Source organism: Culicoides brevitarsis, chromosome 2 (assembly GCF_036172545.1).
Source record: "Culicoides brevitarsis isolate CSIRO-B50_1 chromosome 2, AGI_CSIRO_Cbre_v1, whole genome shotgun sequence".
NCBI classification, from domain to species: domain Eukaryota; kingdom Metazoa; phylum Arthropoda; class Insecta; order Diptera; family Ceratopogonidae; genus Culicoides; species Culicoides brevitarsis.
In genome coordinates, this window is record NC_087086.1 from 14,329,965 (window position 1) to 14,348,243 (window position 18,279).

Genomic DNA, 18,279 nt, shown 5'->3' on the forward strand with positions numbered 1-18,279 from the left:
AATAAAATATCAAGGCAACAAATCAAATTCAACAGATTAAATTCACAGAAATTCTTTTGCTTGATTTTTTTAATAACAATTTCTTCCTATTTTTAATTTTTTGATATTAAAACAAAAATTTCATTGGCTCCGTGAATAAAATTCACCACTCACTTCAAACCTGTATGTAACCTTTGAAAATTATACGAATTAAAGTGAAAAACGATTATCTAAAAATTAAAAGAAACAATAAACAGTCAAGTTGTTGAATCAAACGAATTTTAAACGAACGTCTTTAATTCACATAAAGAAATAGCCACATTGGAAATAGCCTCAGCCGTCTCGAATCCAATACTAAAGTATCCCGACATACGTATACAATACGCGGAGTCAACAAGCGGTATCAAAATCTATTGAAGGACAAATCGAAGTCGCATTTCCTTCTCTGCTAAGTAGTTGTATCGCTGTAATCATTAACATTTTCAATGCGCTCTAAATATTTTTTCAGCTTTTCTTCTCCATCGAAAGATGTCAATTCATCAAAAAAATGTTTGAATAATTTTCATAAGCATTTGACATTTCAGTATCGTTTGGCATCTAAATAAAATAGAATAATTAATTAAATCAAGGTTTCATAAAAACTTAATGCAAAGTCAAAAATTGAAACAAACTGGGAGAATATATTTTCTTCATAAACTTCTGATCTGTCAGTAATCTGTGCATGTTTGACTCCTGCTTATGTTACATTTGTGGTCAGCAATCTGATCGTTTTTCATAGTTTCGACTGACATTCTATCAACATTTAGAGGATGAGCTCAAACATCAAGAAAATATTTAAAAATTAAATTTTACAGCTGAAAAACCGATGCGTATGTGCTTGTATCCTTAAATTTTTTTCATTTGTTACCAATGTTTTTTTTAACCATTAGATATTTCTTAAAGTTTTTTTTTCTTTCTAAAAATTTCAATTTTAAGTTTCAGCTTAAAAAAAGTCAAAAGAGGGGGAATGGGGGCCAAAAAACCCCTATGAACGACGCCCATTGACACCTCTTTAACGTTTATCAAACCCGATCGTCTCAAATTTGCGAATCGCCACACGCTAATTCAATCGCTTTCGTGATTTTCAGACGAGAAAAAATCAAATTTATCGCGATTGCAGCAATTTTCGCGATTGTTACACGTGTAATTCATCGTAGCTGGTAGTTTTTGGTCCGCGTCACACTGCGAACCGCACCAAAAGTCGTCCGTAATTGTGAAAACGTGAAAAACAAATAAGCCAGAAATCATCGTATTACGTATGCCATCATCGCTGTCGTCGTCTCCGTTGTCTGTGAAATGAAAATTCACCTTTTGCTGGAAGTAGGAGAAGCAGATAAGAGGCCATACAAAAGTTATTTCGCATTAATTTTGTGGTCCGATCCCAAATGAGCACGTCGTCGTGCCACCGAAGCGTTGAAAAAGAGACTTTTTACGAAGTGGCGAAGAATGCAAAATAATTTCAATAAAACCAAGGAAATGTTTATCATACGGGCACTGGAGAAAATCTTGGGTGACATCAAGCGATCTCATCACTCACAACTGAAGAAGGCATGCGAAGATGCCCTCGGTAAGTGAAAATTTCCGTAATTCAAGTCTCGTGAAAAATTACAGCCACGTAATGCAATTCGCATAAAGTGATCTAGATACCAACAAAAAAAAAATCAATATTGATTATAAATGTAAGAAATTAAGTAGAACACATGATAATCACATTTTTTTCGCTTTTTCAGAGGAAATAAAGAACGAACTGAAGGAAGCAGGTCAAGTAGCACCAAATCAGAGCAATGAACCTGTCGCAAATTTATCGGCGGCACTTCCGCTGCCCAAGAACGACGAATCGAATGTCATTAATGCGGAAAAGTATTTTTTGCCCTTTGAGTTGGCATGTCAGAGTAAGACGCCTCGCATAGTTGTCACGGCGCTGGATTGCCTTCAGAAGCTCATCGCGTACGGACATTTGACGGGAAATATTCCAGACTCGTCAAATCCTGGCAAATTTTTGATCGATCGAATTGTCGCGACGATTTGTAATTGCTTTATGGGTCCGCAGACAGATGAGGGAGTGCAGTTGCAAATTATTAAAGCTTTATTGACGGTTATTACGTCGCAATATGTCGAGGTGCATGAAGGCACGGTACTTCAGGTGAGTTGAATTTTTGAAGTTATTGCAATTATTGAAAAGTTTTTGGATTTTTAAACAAAAAAAGTTTATTAAAAAAGCTAAGGATTTCACTTTGAGAGCTGAAAATTCATTTTTAAAGCCAAAAAAATTAATTTGAAAGTTTCAACATTTATTTTAAGGTCTATAAATTTCATTTCGAGAATTCAAAATTTTTTTTGAATGATTTTTCTGATTTCGAGAGTTAAGAACTCATTTTGAAATAAAAAAAAATTTTTTTCGAGTACTAAAAAAAATTTTCGAGTACTAAAAAATAATTTCGAGATCTAAAAATTTAATTTTGAGAATTCAAAAATTTTTTTGAATGATTTTTTAATTTCGAGAGTTAAGAACTCATTTTGAAATTAAAAAAAAATTTCGAGTACTAAAAAAATTTTTTCGAGTACTAAAAAAAATTTTTCGAGTACTAAAAAATTAATTTCGAGATCTAAAAATTTAATTTCGAGAATTCAAAAAAAATTTTTGAATGAATTTTTTAATTTTGAGAGTTAAGAACTCATTTTGAAATATAAAAAAAATTTTCGAGTACTAAAAAAATTATTTCGAGGTCTAAAAAAAATTTTTCGAGATCTAAAACAATTTTTTCGAGTTTTAAAAAAAAATTTTCGAGATCTAAAAATTTTATTTCGAGATCTGAAATCTATTTTTAAGAGCTACAAGTTCATTTCGAGATCGAAAAAAACTAATTTCGAGTTGAAAAAATAATGTTAAGAGCTTAAAAGTTAATTTCAAACATTTCCAAAAATTGTATCAACCTAGCTTAACTTTTCCAACATTTTTTAACTTAATTTTCTTGACTTTTCTAGGCTGTTCGCACCTGCTACGACATTTACCTGTCAAGCCGTAATCTGATAAATCAAACAACAGCTCGTGCAACGCTCACACAAATGCTGAATGTGATATTCACGCGCATGGAGAATCAGGCCTACGAAACGGTGTCACTCGAGAAACGCATTGTCGAAGGTGCTGCTGCTGCTACGACTCCAAATCCGTCGACAGACATCCAAAGCCCAACGGTCGAAGATGTCTCCATCGCCACAGAGATTCACGAATGCAAAGTCGTTGCGGAATGCGACCCCGCCATGCGAAGCGAAGTGAAAACCGTGATCGACGACATCATCGAGAGTGCCGTAAATATCGTTTCAGCCCGCGTCAATGGCGAAAACAAGGCAAATGGGGATGTTGTGGCGCCAAGTGATGGTCCGCCGCCTGCGACAATGCCTGAAAATGGCGAAGTGAATAGCGAATGTGATTCCGTGATGACGGCAAAATTCACGCACATCCTCCAAAAAGATGCATTCCTCGTGTTCCGTGCTTTGTGCAAGTTATCGATGAAACCGCTGCCCGAAGGCAATCCAGATCCACGTTCGCATGAACTCCGGTCGAAAGTGCTTTCGTTGCATCTCTTGTTGTCGATTTTACAAAACGCCGGACCCGTTTTCCGCTCCAACGAAATGTTCATAATGGCCATCAAGCAATATTTGTGCGTCGCCCTGTCGAAAAATGGCGTCAGCAGCGTACCGGAAGTCTTTGAACTGTCGCTGTCGATTTTCGTGGCACTCCTGTCGAACTTCAAAACTCACCTGAAAAAGCAAATTGAAGTTTTTTTCAAGGAAATTTTCTTGAGTATTCTTGAAACGACGAGTTCCAGCTTCGAACACAAGTGGATGGTGATTCAGGCGCTCACCCGCATCTGCGCCGATGCCCAAAGTGTCGTCGATATTTACGTAAATTACGATTGTGACTTTTCGGCGGCGAATTTATTCGAACGTCTCGTCAATGATTTGTCGAAAATCGCTCAGGGACGTCACGCATTGGAGCTGGGAGCGACTCCGAATCAGGAAAAATCGATGCGAATCCGCGGATTGGAGTGTCTTGTGTCGATTTTGAAATGCATGGTCGAATGGAGCAAGGATTTGTACATTAATCCAAACTCGCAGACGACTTTGGGCGAAGCGGTGCCCAAAAATGGCAACAATAACAGCGAAGAAGCGCCTGCGGATATGGCAAAATCGCACAGTGGCTCCAGTTTGAGTCTTAATTCGTACGGCAGCACCAATTTTGGCGGAAATCGCGAGACTTTGGAACTTCCGGAGGAATTTGAAGAGCGAAAACATCGCAAAGAAGTCATGGAAACGGGCATCGACATGTTCAACCGGAAACCCAAGAAGGGAATCGGGTTTTTGCAAGAACGTGGTTTGATCGGAAACACGGCGGAAAGTGTCGCCAAGTGGTTGCACGAGGACGAGCGTCTCGATAAAACGGCAGTTGGCGACTTTTTGGGCGAAAATGACGACTACAGTATCTCGATCATGTGTGCCTACGTCGACTACAAGGATTATCACGACATGGATATCGTGGCGGCGTTGCGTTTTTTCCTCGAGGGGTTCCGTATTCCGGGCGAGGCGCAGAAAATCGATCGACTTATGGAGAAATTTGCAAGTCGTTTTTGCGATTGCAACCCGCAAAATACGATGTTTGCGAGTGCTGATACCGTTTATGTGCTCGCTTTTTCCATCATTATGCTGACGACGGACCTGCATTCGCCGCAAGTCAAAAATAAAATGACGAAGGAGCAGTATATCAAACTGAATCGCGGCATAAGTGACAATAAGGACTTGCCGGAGGAGTATTTGTCGCAAATTTACGATGAAATTGCCGGGCATGAGATTAAGATGAAAACTTCGACGACAAGTAAGCCGGGAAAGCAGATTATTTACAACGAGAAGAGGCGAAAAGTTTTGTGGAATATGGAAATGGAGGCGATAAGTCAAACGGCGAAGAATTTAATGGAATCAGTATCGCATGTGAAGGAGAATTTTACGTCAGCGAAGCATTTGGAACATGTGAGACCCATGTTTAAAATTGCATGGACCCCGTTTTTGGCGGCATTTTCTGTGGGTTTGCAGGATTGCGATGATCCGGAAATTGCGTCGTTGTGTCTTGATGGTGAGAAATTTATTTTAAAATTTTATTTTTTTTAAATTTTTGGAAAATTCAAAAAAATTTGGTAAATTTTCTTATGAAAGTTTTCAAAAACGAACGATTTTTTTCAAAAGTTTCCTTTAAATTTTTGATTTTATCGAATTTTCCATAAATTTTATTGAAAATTTGAAAAAATTAAAAATTTTAAGAAAAATTTGTAAAGAAAAAAAAATTTTGCGAAAAATCATTATCAATTTATCGAAAAATTTGTGAAAAATTCATTTTTTTAAGGAAAATCGTTTGTAAAATATTTTTAAAAATTTGATGAGATTTTCATCAATTTTCCATGAGTTTTCCGAGAAATTTTTGACGATTGCAGATTTTATATTAATTTTTAAAAAATCATAAAAATTAACTAGAGTTAAAGAAAATTTTGAAGATTTTAGAAAATTTTTGATGAATTTGAAGATATTTTTATAAAAGTTTTAAAAAAAATTAAAAAACAATAATTAATTTTTTTAAAAACTATTTTCTTAATGCTTTTTTCGAAAAAATAAAGAGCAGAAAGTTATAAAAATAAAGTTGTTCGAAAAAAATTTAAAATTTTTGAAAAAATCTAAGCAATTAGAGAAAATTTATAGAAAATTCATAAAAAATAAGAAAATTCATAAAAAACTCGTTAAAATTTAATTTTAAAGAAAACACACAAAAAAAAAATTAAAACGATATTTCACAAGTTTTGAAAGTTTTTTCAAATTTTTTTTAAGTTTTTCATTATTTTTTTACAAAATTTTAGAAAAATTTTCTTTTTTTTATGAAAAATTTTTGAAAATATCTTACAAAATGAAGAAATTTATGATAAAATAATGTTAATATTAGAAAAAAAAAAAATGAAAATCATAAAAATGTTAGGAAACTCGAAAAAATAAAAAAATTTCAAAGTTTTGAAAAAAATTTTTATAAGTCTTACATTATTTTTCACAAAATGTTAGAAAAAATTTCTTTTTGTATGAAAAATTTTTAAAAATATCTTACAGAATGAAGAAATTTGTGAGAAAATAATGATATTATTGAAAAAAAAAAATAAAATCATAAAAATGTTAGGAAACTCATGGAAAATTTCAAGTTAAAATTTAAAAAATTAAATTTTTCAAAAAAAAAAAAAATTCTAAAAATTTCCTTGAATTGGTAAAAAATTTCCGAAAATTTCTAAAAAAAAAATTTCTACTTTTTCCCAAAAATTTTATAAATATTTCCGAAAATATTTTTTAATATAAATTTGTTTTTTTCTTCTCACAGGAATCCGTTGCGCCATCCGCATCGCCTGCATTTTCCACATGACGCTCGAGCGCGACGCCTACGTTCAAGCTCTCGCCCGTTTCACCCTGCTCACCGCCAACTCCCCCATCACCGAAATGAAGGCCAAAAATATCGACACAATCAAAACGCTCATCATGGTTGCTCACACCGACGGCAATTACCTCGGCCCGAGTTGGCTCGACATCGTCAAGTGCATCAGTCAACTCGAGCTCGCGCAACTCATCGGCACCGGCGTTCGTCCCCAATACCTCAGCGGACCCACACATCGTGACGCCCTCGATCGCACCGCAAAAGAACACATTGGCGAAACCTCATCCCAGAGCGTCGTCGTTGCCGTCGATCGCATCTTCACCGGTTCCATTCGTCTTGACGGCGACGCCATCGTGGAATTTGTCAAAGCGTTGTGCCAAGTCTCCATGGACGAGTTGCACGGAAGTACGCCGCGCATCTTTTCGCTGCAAAAAATCGTCGAAATTTCGTACTACAACATGGGCCGCATTCGTCTTCAGTGGTCCCGCATCTGGCAAGTGCTTGGCGATCACTTTAATGCCGTCGGTTGCAACCCCAATGAGGAAATTGCCTTTTTTGCGCTCGACTCGTTGCGCCAGCTGTCCATGAAATTCATCGAAAAAGGCGAATTTGCGAATTTCCGCTTCCAAAAGGACTTTTTGAGACCCTTCGAGCACATTATGAAGAAAAATAACTCGCCAGCGATTCGGGATATGGTGGTGCGATGCGTTGCCCAGATGGTGAATTCGCAAGCAGCCAACATAAAATCCGGTTGGAAGAACATTTTTAGCGTTTTTCACTTGGCAGCGGGAGATGAAGAGGAAGCAATCGTCGAATTGGCCTTCCAAACGACGGGTCGCATCATCAACGACTTGTACCAACGTCAATTCCACATCATGATCGACTCTTTTCAGGATGCCGTCAAATGCTTATCAGAATTCGCATGCAACGCCAAGTTCCCAGACACGAGTATGGAAGCAATTCGCTTGGTTCGAACGTGTGCCGTTTGCGTTTCGGAGTCGCCACGCCTCTTTGCGGAACATGCTGGCATGGAAAATGACGTGAGTGTCTCGGAGGAAGATCGCGTTTGGGTTCGTGGATGGTTCCCGATGCTTTTTTCGCTGTCCTGCGTCGTAAATCGCTGCAAGTTGGACGTTAGAACGCGCGGTTTGACCGTTTTGTTTGAAATTGTCAAGACCCACGGGGAGTCTTTTAAGCCGAATTGGTGGGGAGATCTTTTTAACATCATTTTCCGGATATTTGACAACATGAAATTGCCCGAGTTGTATATCGAGAAGGCCGAGTGGATGACAACGACGTGCAATCATGCGTTGTATGCAATTGTGGATGTTTTTGCGCAATTTTTCGATATTTTGGGTCCGTTGTTGCTGCGCGATTTGTACAGTCAGTTGCAATGGTGTGTGCAACAGAATAATGAACAGCTGGCGAGATCAGGTACGAACTGTTTGGAGAATTTGGTGATTTCGAATGGGACGAAATTCGATGCGGATACGTGGGATAACACGTGCGATTGCATTGCGGAAATTTATACGAGTACGTTGCCGCTCGAGTTGTTGTCGTGGAGACCGGAGGATAATCAGCAACAGTCAGGTAATATTGAAAAATCATAATTTTTCTTAAAAAAATTAAAAATTTAAACATTTTGACTTTTTAAAATTTTTTTTGATTTTTTTTTTTCAAAATTGATCAAAAAATAAAAAATTATAATTAAAAAAAAATTATTTAAATAATTTATTAATTTAATTATTTAAAATAAATTAATTAATAAATTTTATTTTTTTTAATTAATTTATTAATTAATTTATTTTTTATTTAAATTAATTTTTATTATTTATTTAGTTATTCATAAATTTATTTCAAAGTTTTTCTTCCAAAAAATATTTATAAAATGCAAAAAAAAAATTCAAAACAATTTTTGACCGTGAAACAATATTTTTAATGTTTTTTATTTGTTATTCCAAATTTTATCCCAAAAATTTTTTCGAAGTGGATTCTTATCATTTAATTAATTTTACTTTAAATTATTTTCAAATCTTCCAAAAAATGAAAAAAAAAAATTTGAAATACTTTTTGATACAAAATGACAAAATTCAAACAAAAATCATTAATGAAATTTTTGTTTTAACCGTGAGATATAATAAATAAAATTTTTAATTTCAACAAAAAAAATATTTCATAAAAAAACTTTTAAAAATTTTGAAAATAATTTTTTTGAAAAAATTTTTATTTGCGTTTTTCAGCCAAAATTAAAAATTTTAAAATTTCATGAAAAATTCTTGAAAAATATGAAAAAAAAACTAAAAAAATTTTGATAATTTTTCAACTTTTTTTTTTATTTTGCCCCATTGGATTTTGTAATTAAAATTTTCAAAAAAAAAGCGGCCTTAATTTTAAAAACGTAATTTTTAAAATTTTGATTCTTATCATTTATTTAAATTTACTTTTAATTATTTCCAAATTTGAATTCAAAAGTGAAAAAAAATCAAACAAAATCTCACAAAACAAAAATTTTTGAAAAAAATTAATTTAGGTCACGTGACTTTAAAATTTGATTTTTCTACATTTCAATTAAAAACGTCTGATTAAAGCCAATTTCTTTTGTTTTTTTGTATAATTTTAACATTAGCAGTAATTTTTCAATTAAAAAATTCTAAAAAAATGTCAAAAATATTTAAATTTTTAATTTAATTTTTATTTTTCCCCCTGAATTTTTTCGACAAAATCGGAGGGGGGGCGACAAAAAATGGATATATTAAATTTATTCGCCTTATAAAAATTTTTAAAAATAACAAAATCTATCAAATATGAAGAAAAAAGATTTTTAAAACGACTCTTCATAAATTTTTTGATTGAAAACTTGTCAAAATTAAATTTATAAAATACTGTAAAAATTTTTTTTGAATAAATTTTAATCAAAAATTATTATTTTTTAGGTAAACTCGACCCCAATGCTCAACGTCACTCGATCGCGGAAACCGGAGAACAACGTCCCGGCATCCTAAAACGCAGCAACTCTCAAATTTCGATTCACAGCATGGACGAACGTCTCGATCAAAAGCACACCAGCAACAGTCTCTTCAACAATTTGCTCATCAAATGCGTCGTGCAACTGGAACTCATTCAAACGATCGACAACATCATCTTCTACCCGTCGACGTCGCGCAAGGAAGATGCCGAAACACTTGCGCTCGCCACAGCCGATTTGACGGGCGAAAGTAACGACCAGCAAGAGTGCCAACGCGAAGATCAAGGCATGTACAGCTACCTATCGACATCGAATTTAATGAAACTCGCCGACTGCCTCATCCGAAGTCATCGTTTCGCAAAAACGTTCAATTCGAGTCACGATCAACGGAACATCTTGTGGAAGGCGGGCTTCAAGGGCACCGCAAAACCGAATTTGTTGCGCCAAGAGACACAATCGCTGGCATGCGTGCTACGGATTTACTTCAAAATGTATACCGACGATGGGCGATCGCAAGACTGGCCCGATGTGGAAAAAAATTTGACGTTCGTGTGCAAGGAGGCACTGGAGTATTTCTTGTCGCTGCGCAGTGAACCGCATCGAGATGCGTGGACGTCGTTGTTGCTACTTATTATGACGCGTCTGCTTAAGATGACAGATCAACAGGTGAGAATTTTTAATATTTTTTATGAAAAATCGTCTTTAATCGGTATTTTTTACAGTTTTCAACACACATCTCCAACTATTATTCCTTATTTTGTGATATGATTTGCTTGGATATCAAACCAGAATTGAGAAGTGTCCTTCGACGAATATTTCTTAGAAGCGGTAGCGGCTTTGGAGTTGTCGCCTCAAATAGTTTGCAATAGTATCGGATTAAATCTAACTAAAATAAAAATAACTTTGTGTAAATAATTATTAAAAATTTGTCTAACAAGACTCCTACCAGAGAATTACTTTAAAGAATTTAACTTTTAATAAAGAAAAAAGCTTCTGTCCTTTTTAAAAAAAATTAGAATTTACAGAAAATGCATTCATTAAACTAAACATTTCATTCTAACTCAAGAAACTAGAACTCAGAATTTTTATAACAAAAAAAAAACTTCAAGTTGTAAAAATTATTCTGAAAAAAATTCAGAAAAACACCAATTAAGTAGGAATAATGATAGAAAAAAAAGTAGAAATGTAATTTGTTGAATTTGAAAAATTTCAAAAAATAGAATTCAAGAGTAGAAAATTATTTTAATTCTGTCCATAAATTATAAAAAAATATGTTGATTGTATTTTATTTCATAAAAAAATTTAAATGTTAATCAAAACTTTCTAAGTCATCTTCTTCCGTGTGAAATCTTTTTATATAAAAAAAAATATAAGAACACAAAGTGTTTGTTTGCAGGTCACTCGTTTGTTTGTTACAGTCACTATAAGATTATATTATTGCTTTGAAAGACTTGTTAGATTTATTTAAAGAAAAAAAAATAAATATTTGTAACCGCAGCATTATTTTTTTCGGCAAATTTTTGTCGATATCAATATTAAGTTAACCACTAAGTTACTGATAAATCATAAAAGAAGACATTATATGAAGGAAGAAAAAAATGATTTAAAAGATGTATGAAATGATTGATTTTTCTTGCGGTTATGCAAGATTAAAAGAGAAAAGAAAATAATAGATAAATATTTATTGGTCGTTTAATGATTATAATTATATTATATCATAAATATATAGGTTGAATTTATAGTATTTATAGACGAAACAAGAAGAAAAAAAATAATAATTCTAAGTTTTAAGGAAATAAAAATTTAAATAAAATGAAAGAAAATTTTAGTTAAATTGCAGTGGCGTTGCAAAACTAAAAGTTTTGTAAGGGGCAATGTTCTCTAAAGGTAAAATTATGATTTTTTGAAAACAAAATTTGATGATCTAAAAACGATGATTTCTTCTTTTTTCTCTAGATTGGTAAGTCATTTACTTTTTCATGACTAAATTTTTAATGAAATTCAGACAAGAAATAAAAATAAGGATTTTTTTTCAACTGAAACTACAGAACAATATAAAAGTACATATGACACAAATAAAATATGTGGTCCGAAATTATAGTCTTCTAACTAAAATCTTTTTCAAAAAAATTGAAGTTATGGTTGTAGTTGATTTTAGGTCTTTCTTGCTAAGTAACATTTGAACTTAGACATAAAACGGTAAACTAAACAGACATTTAACAGATTGGTTTGTTGCAACATTAGACGAACACTGAGCAGAGATAGCACTATCTCTATTTGCCTGCATCAAATTTTTAAGAGCTTTGTTTTTGTATTTTCTGTAATGCTGCAATTTGTTCTTTTTTGTTCAGGTACAGTATTGAGCTGCAATCATACTTTTGTACAATGTGATTCGTGTTTTACGAGAAAATTCTTTTACGGTTCAGAAAACCAAGAATTTTTCTTTATCTTTCATGTTTTGTTTTTTTTTCAAATTCAGTTTGTCATCGATCATCTCGGCAAGGTATTCCGTCTCTTTCATGATATTAATATCACAGTTTTTAAAATTCATTAAGTTTTCATCTAATTCAACTCTGATTACCATGCATTTTGTCTTAATCACGTTCAACTTAAGCTTGTTCATATTCAGGTACTTATGGACTACTTTAAAATCGAACAATGGCTTTTCATACACTTCTTTGAATGTATCTCAAATGTATACCAGAATCTCTAAAAAGGTAAATCGTAGCTCAGGCATATCATATAATTGGAATACTATAGAGAATTGAAGAATCCAAGAGAATATTTCTTGCTTGAATTTAATTCATTTGATATCCTTCGATATTGTAATTTTTTGGTTCTCCATAAAATATCATCATAAAATAGAATGTTTCTCCATAAAAAAAAATTGTTGAAAAGAATTAAAAAAATTATTTAAAGGCACCTAAAAGTTCATATTAGAATAGTATCCCATTTGTTACTAAATTTGACAATTTAACTGCTTGTACATTACTGTATGTCAATATTTGCTTCCTCCTCTTCCAACTGCTAATTGCTACGCCACTGTTCATTATGATTTCTGATCCTAAATTGATGATATGACAATTTTTTTTAAAATGTTTCAATTGTCTAACTTTTAGCCTGTTCGGAATAGAAAACCGCTTCTATTTGAATTAATGAGTTACTTGTTACTTGTCAACATCATGTGCTGTGCAAGTGCATGTATTATTACGTATGAAGGTCACTGCGATAGTTTACAAACATTGCAATTGATGCAATTGCGTTTTAATCTCTAACACAAAATTATTCGCACAAAATTTGTTTTCAATTTAAAGAATTTAGTGTTTAAAAGTGTTGAATTTAACCTAAAATAAATAAAAAGAAGGTAAAAATTTTTAACTAAAAATTAAATTTGAACTAAATTTCATTTTAATCTTATTTTTTCTAGAAAATAATTGAATTGAGTTCAGTACAAAGTACTTTAAATCACAACAAAATGAACAGTGAGTAATTTGTCTCGTATTCATTAATTTATTCTAAAACTTAGGAATACTTACAGCTACTGCCATAACAAATTTAATGGATTTAAATGACGACTGCTTACTTACCATTTTGGATTATTTTGATCTTTTCGAACTCGTTAAAATTCGTGGAGTTTGCCATCGCTTAGACATTTTAATTGACTCTTATCGCTACAAATATTTGACTTTTGAATCCAAAATCCGTAAACTAAATTTTCTTTATGATGTCTTGAAATTTTTGGGACCAACGGTTCAAAATCTTACCATCGACTACAGTAGGGGTGAAGTGAACTCCAATAGCTCAATAATTATCGAATGGATTGCCGCCTTATGTGAAAATTTAGAGACTTTGAGTCTTATATATGTTGATATCAACAAACCTGATGAGTTTTCATCAATATTGAAACAATTAAAATCTTTGACCTTGAAATGCCCTTTGATCGAAAATAGCTTGGCTGAATGTTTCATCGGTGCAAAAAAGTTAGAAGAGTTGAAAATCTTCGAAAATGATTTGATTTCTGAAAAATTCTTCGAAAATATTTTCAATTTAAAGTCATTGAGCATCGTTGACTGCAAAAACGTGACAACTTACGATACAATTTTCAAAAATAACTTCTCAATCGAAAAACTTGAAATTAATTTATCTTTTGAGCAGGACTCAAGTTCAGTGAATTCAATTGTAAATCAACTTCGAGGGATTCAAGAGCTGTTTGTTATTGTTCGTGGTCCTGTCAACATAAATCGTTTTGCAGAGTTGCCAAAGTTGCAAAAACTAAAGATTGAAATCAACCAAAGATTTGTAGGTCAAAATGAAGTTGACATAAATGAATTACTAGAAAAGTTATCCAAAAAGAATAAAATTGAAGAGTTATCGTTAATCAACTTTCAAACAATAAATTGTGAAAAATTAGCTAAATTGACTAATTTAAAAAAGTTAAAAGTCGATGTTTGGTGGTTCAATCATAATGTGGAGTTACTTCGGAATTTGAAAAATCTCGAATATTTATCTCTTGGAAAGAAATTAATTCCAGCTGATATTTTGTTGTCTATAATAAAGGAAATGAAGAACCTCAAATACTTTAGAATTCAGTCAGGAAATGTTCGAAAGCTGGAAATGCAACGAAATGAAGATAAAACTTGGAGCTTATCTTGCAATGATATGAAAGGTCCACAAAATTTTGAAGAATTAGCAGTTTTGGGACATCAAGTTGAATCTGATCAAAATTTGATCGATTTTGTGGATAGTCTATAAAAATTTTTAAATTAAAATTAAATAAATTTTAAAAAAAATACTCACCACTAATTTTTGATATGAGGCTAACTTTAAGTTAGTTTTACGAATTTATCACTAAAATTTTTTTTTTATTTTTTAAATTTTTTAAAAATATTTTCAACACAAATTTAATAAAAATTGTCACTTCGAAAAATTAAACTTTTGAAATGTAAGAATTTTCTGAACTATTTTCTGGATATCCTGCTTCATAATACGGCGCATAGTAAATTTTATTATTTTTATGATAACACAAATAACGATGAACGTGGTAAATATCCTCAGGACTTTCAATTCCAGAAATTTTAAAATTTTTTATTCCATTCAAATAATCCAGCAAATCATAGAGCGTCTCGTCCGACTTGTTGTTCATGACTTTTTTGAACGAAATTTCAATTTTTGGTCTATTATCGCCTGTTTGCATTAGAAAAATTTCCAACTTTTCAAGAAATCCAATGTCAATAAAATGTGTGGAGACGACTAGTTGTTCAAGTTTTGTCAAAAAACGGATCATTGTGAAAAAATCATTTGCTGACAACCAATCGTCTTCGGAAAATGTTCGTTCTAAATCGTCTCCAGTGAATCCGTACCAGTAATGAAATTTAAGTTTTTTCAAATTTGTCAGTTTTGATGCCAATTGCATATGCAACAAGTGTAAAAAGTCGATTTGAAGGTCTTCAATTGAATTTTTTTTAGTTAATTTTTCCAGTAATGATGTAACTTTGTTAATTTTGGAACCAACACTTATTATTGAGAGTTTTTTCAGATTTGGAATGTCAACGAGACGAAGTAAATCAATTTTATTAGCAGTTGTAGTCAGTTCTTCGAGATTTTCGGCATTAGTGACGATGAATTCTATTGAAGTTCGATCCAAAATCGGTTTGTGGGAGCAAATTTTTAATTTTTTTAAAGTTAATTTTTTTTTCAGGATCATTTTGAGTGATTTAGACTTGATTTTCGAGCAGTTCACAATGCTCAAAGATGTCAAATTGGATAATTTTTCGAAAAATTTTGAAGTAATTTGATGATTTTCTTCGATTGAAAGCTCCTTTAGTGTCGTTGCTTCTGAAAAACTTTCACCGAAGTCGTCTTTAAAGATGCAATTACAAAAACTGATGAATTTTAATTTTTCAACAATTTTCCTGAATTTTTCTTGAACACTTTTGGAACTCAGGTCGAAATTTAGAAACATCAAGGATTCCAAATTCTCACAAAATTTGATGATTTTTTCAAGTAACAGCAAATTGTCAATTTCTTCAGTAAAATGTCCTCGATCCAAAGAAAGTTTCTTAATAACTGGACCCAAAAATTCAAAAATTTCACAATCAATGCCAGAATTTCCAGATAAAATCTTCGAATTAAAATTCACAAATTTAAAACGACACTTGTTGATCAAATTATCAAAACGGGCACAAATTCCACGAAAATTCAGCAACTGAAACAGGTCGAAGTTTTCAAGGATTTCCAGCAAACAATCATCATCTAAGCCCAAAAGATTCATTTTTGAAGCGTCAGAAGCTGTTAAAAAAGCAAAAAAAAATAATGAAATATTTTTCGTCGAAAATTGAAAACTTACCTGAATCAGACTTCAGTTTATCCATTTTTTGAGTAAAAAATAAGACATAAAGGTACAAAAAAAGTCAAAAATGATAAAAAAATGTTCTTTTAGGACGTCAAAGAAATATTTTTTTCAGATTTAGTAAAAAATTATAAAAAACACAATTCACAAAAAAAAAATAAACAAAACATGTGATTCCAAAAGTCAAAACACAAGAACTGAAGTAAATTAAAAATATTATCTGGACACAGGGTTCGAAAGGGCATTTTTTTATAATAAAAGTTAGGCGAATAAATTTAATATATCCATTTTTTGTCTCCCCCCCCCTCGGATTTTGTCGAAAAAATTCAGGGGGAAAAATAAAAATTAAATGTAATATACAAATATTTTTGACATATTTCGGAATTTTTATATTAAAAAATCATGAAAAATTACTGGAAAAAAAATCTCATGAAAAAATCATGGTAAAATTATACAAAAAACTAAAGAAATTTGCTTAATTACGACATTTTCTATTGAAATGTTGTAAAACATTTTTGGAAAGTCACGTGACCAAAATTATTTTTTTTCAAAAATTTTTATTTTGGGAGATTTTGTTGATTTTTCTTTACTTTTAAGTTCAAAATTTAAAATAATATTATCTAGAATTAAATAAATGTTAAGAATCAACGTTTAACGTCAAAAAACGTTAAAAAAATTACAAAAAAAAAATTCAAAAAAAATTATTTTTTTATTTCCCGCCTTCCCCTCGAGACCGTCCCCTCATGGGACAAAAAATGAAAATATTAAATTTATTCGCCCTGATATTTTATTTTTTTTTTAAAGAATTTTTTTAATTAAAAAAAAATAAAAATTAAGATTTTAATGTTCTATTTTTGCTTAAATATTCACGATTTGCTTATAAAAAAATTATTCATGCAAAAAAATAAACGTATTTTCTGTTTAAAATTATGAGTGTCAAAATTGTCAAAGTGACTTTTTTTGGATTGTTTACAAATTTAACTTGTTGCATGACACGCCTGTAAAATTTAAAAATAACTTAATAAAAATAGTTAAAAAATCCTTTTTCAACTAAAATTAAATCTAAAAAGTGGTTTTTAACGATAGAAAAAAGCAGTTAAGCATAAATTGAATTTCTTGAATTTTTTTTTTTAATTTTTTTCATATTTTTGTACGATAAAAAAATTCCTGAAATAATTCCAGGCCGTTTTCACCAAAATCATGAGTAATCTTCATCATTTTTTCTTTAATTTTTAATAATTAAATTCATTTTATTTTTTTTTTTAGATTCACCGCTCACTTTAATAGACTTGAACGACGATTGTTTACTCAAAATCCTGGATTATTTTGAACTATCAGAACTTTTGACTCTTCATAAAGTTTGTAAACGTCTTCGGATCCTTGTCGAGCGTTGTCGTCACAAATACGAGACTTTAGATACAGCCTTCCAAGATCAGGACGAAGTATGCAGCATCATGAAATTCTTGGGACCTTACCTAAAAATCGCAATAATTCATCATAATGAACTATTTTTCGACACAATGATCCAATTTTGTCCGAATGTTGAGAACTTGACACTTATAGGATTTGAATTTGGTGTTCCGGAAAATGTCACAAATTTAATTCTGGTCATTAAAAAGTTAAAAGGCTTGGATTTGATGTATTGCGAGTTTGATGATGACTTGGGCGAATGTTTCGATGGTGCATTAAATTTGGAATTTTTAACAATACTTCAAAATGTCAAAATTACAGGAAAGTTTTTTCGTCACATTTCAACCTTGAAATATCTTCAAATTGTGCAATGTTTAAAAATTGGCACAGAATTCGCTCAAGTTTTAATGAAAAATCCAAATTTGGAGGTACTTGAATATAATTTGTACATAAATGATGAAATTATCAAAGATATCGTCAATCATGGAACAAATTTAAAAGTTTTGAATCTCGAATTTGAGTACCGAATACCAACTTTAAGTTTTTTGGCTGAATTACCAAACTTGAAAGAAATTGCAATAGATGCTAAATCAGTTCATGATAATAATTCAATAAATGAATTGAATTTATTAGTGGAAAAATTAAGCGAAAAAAATACAATTGAAGAACTTGAAATTTTATCCAGAAAAGTTCTTGAAATTGATTCACTTAAAAAATTGACAAATTTGAAGAGTTTATCTTTGAAAAGAGTAACAGAGGCAGATTTCATAAAATTACAAAATTTAACAAAACTGGAAAAGTTTGTTCTTTTATATGATAGTGATCTCTATGAAAAATCGAATTTTTGGGATTTTATAAAAAATTTGAAGAATCTTAAATATTTGCACATTTCTTATCCTGACGTTCATTATGAATTTATACAAAAATTAATAGAAATTTTGACACCACAAGCTGAAAATCGTCCAAAATTGGTAATGAAATTTGATCGCATTTCCTGGTTTTTGTTGGATGAACTACAGCCGTTGTTAATAGCAAACCAAAATATTTTAGGGATAACGGATGAAATTGAATAGGATGTGGAAT

General features: G+C 31.5%; 3 protein-coding genes across 4 annotated transcripts; 2 read left to right on the plus strand and 1 right to left on the minus strand.

Moving 5' to 3' along the window:
- Positions 1 to 1,072: 1,072 nt before the first annotated feature.
- LOC134832809 (brefeldin A-inhibited guanine nucleotide-exchange protein 1) lies at positions 1,073 to 11,087 on the plus strand. Its single transcript, XM_063846980.1, has 6 exons — positions 1,073 to 1,585; positions 1,749 to 2,161; positions 3,004 to 5,146; positions 6,422 to 8,062; positions 9,406 to 10,103; positions 10,160 to 11,087. The coding sequence occupies exons 1-6, from the start codon at positions 1,465 to 1,467 to the stop codon at positions 10,304 to 10,306; spliced, it is 5,163 nt and encodes a 1,720-aa protein (XP_063703050.1). The 5' UTR covers positions 1,073 to 1,464; the 3' UTR covers positions 10,307 to 11,087.
- Positions 11,088 to 12,435: 1,348 nt separating this feature from the next.
- On the plus strand, positions 12,436 to 14,335 carry LOC134830122 (uncharacterized). 2 transcript variants are annotated; one of them, XM_063843501.1, is made up of 3 exons: positions 12,436 to 12,801; positions 12,865 to 12,919; positions 12,964 to 14,335. In XM_063843501.1, the coding sequence occupies exons 2-3, from the start codon at positions 12,913 to 12,915 to the stop codon at positions 14,187 to 14,189; spliced, it is 1,233 nt and encodes a 410-aa protein (XP_063699571.1). In that variant the 5' UTR covers positions 12,436 to 12,801; positions 12,865 to 12,912; the 3' UTR covers positions 14,190 to 14,335. The 2 variants fall into 2 exon arrangements, with proteins under 2 accessions (XP_063699571.1, XP_063699572.1); XM_063843502.1 differs by having other exon boundaries at positions 12,976 to 14,335.
- LOC134830121 (uncharacterized) lies at positions 14,283 to 16,012 on the minus strand. The gene is made up of 2 exons (XM_063843500.1): positions 15,784 to 16,012; positions 14,283 to 15,725 (listed from the first exon to the last, which is right to left on the minus strand). Exons 1-2 carry the CDS (start codon positions 15,806 to 15,808, stop codon positions 14,365 to 14,367), a joined length of 1,386 nt encoding a protein of 461 aa, XP_063699570.1. The 5' UTR covers positions 15,809 to 16,012; the 3' UTR covers positions 14,283 to 14,364.
- Positions 16,013 to 18,279: the final 2,267 nt, after the last annotated feature.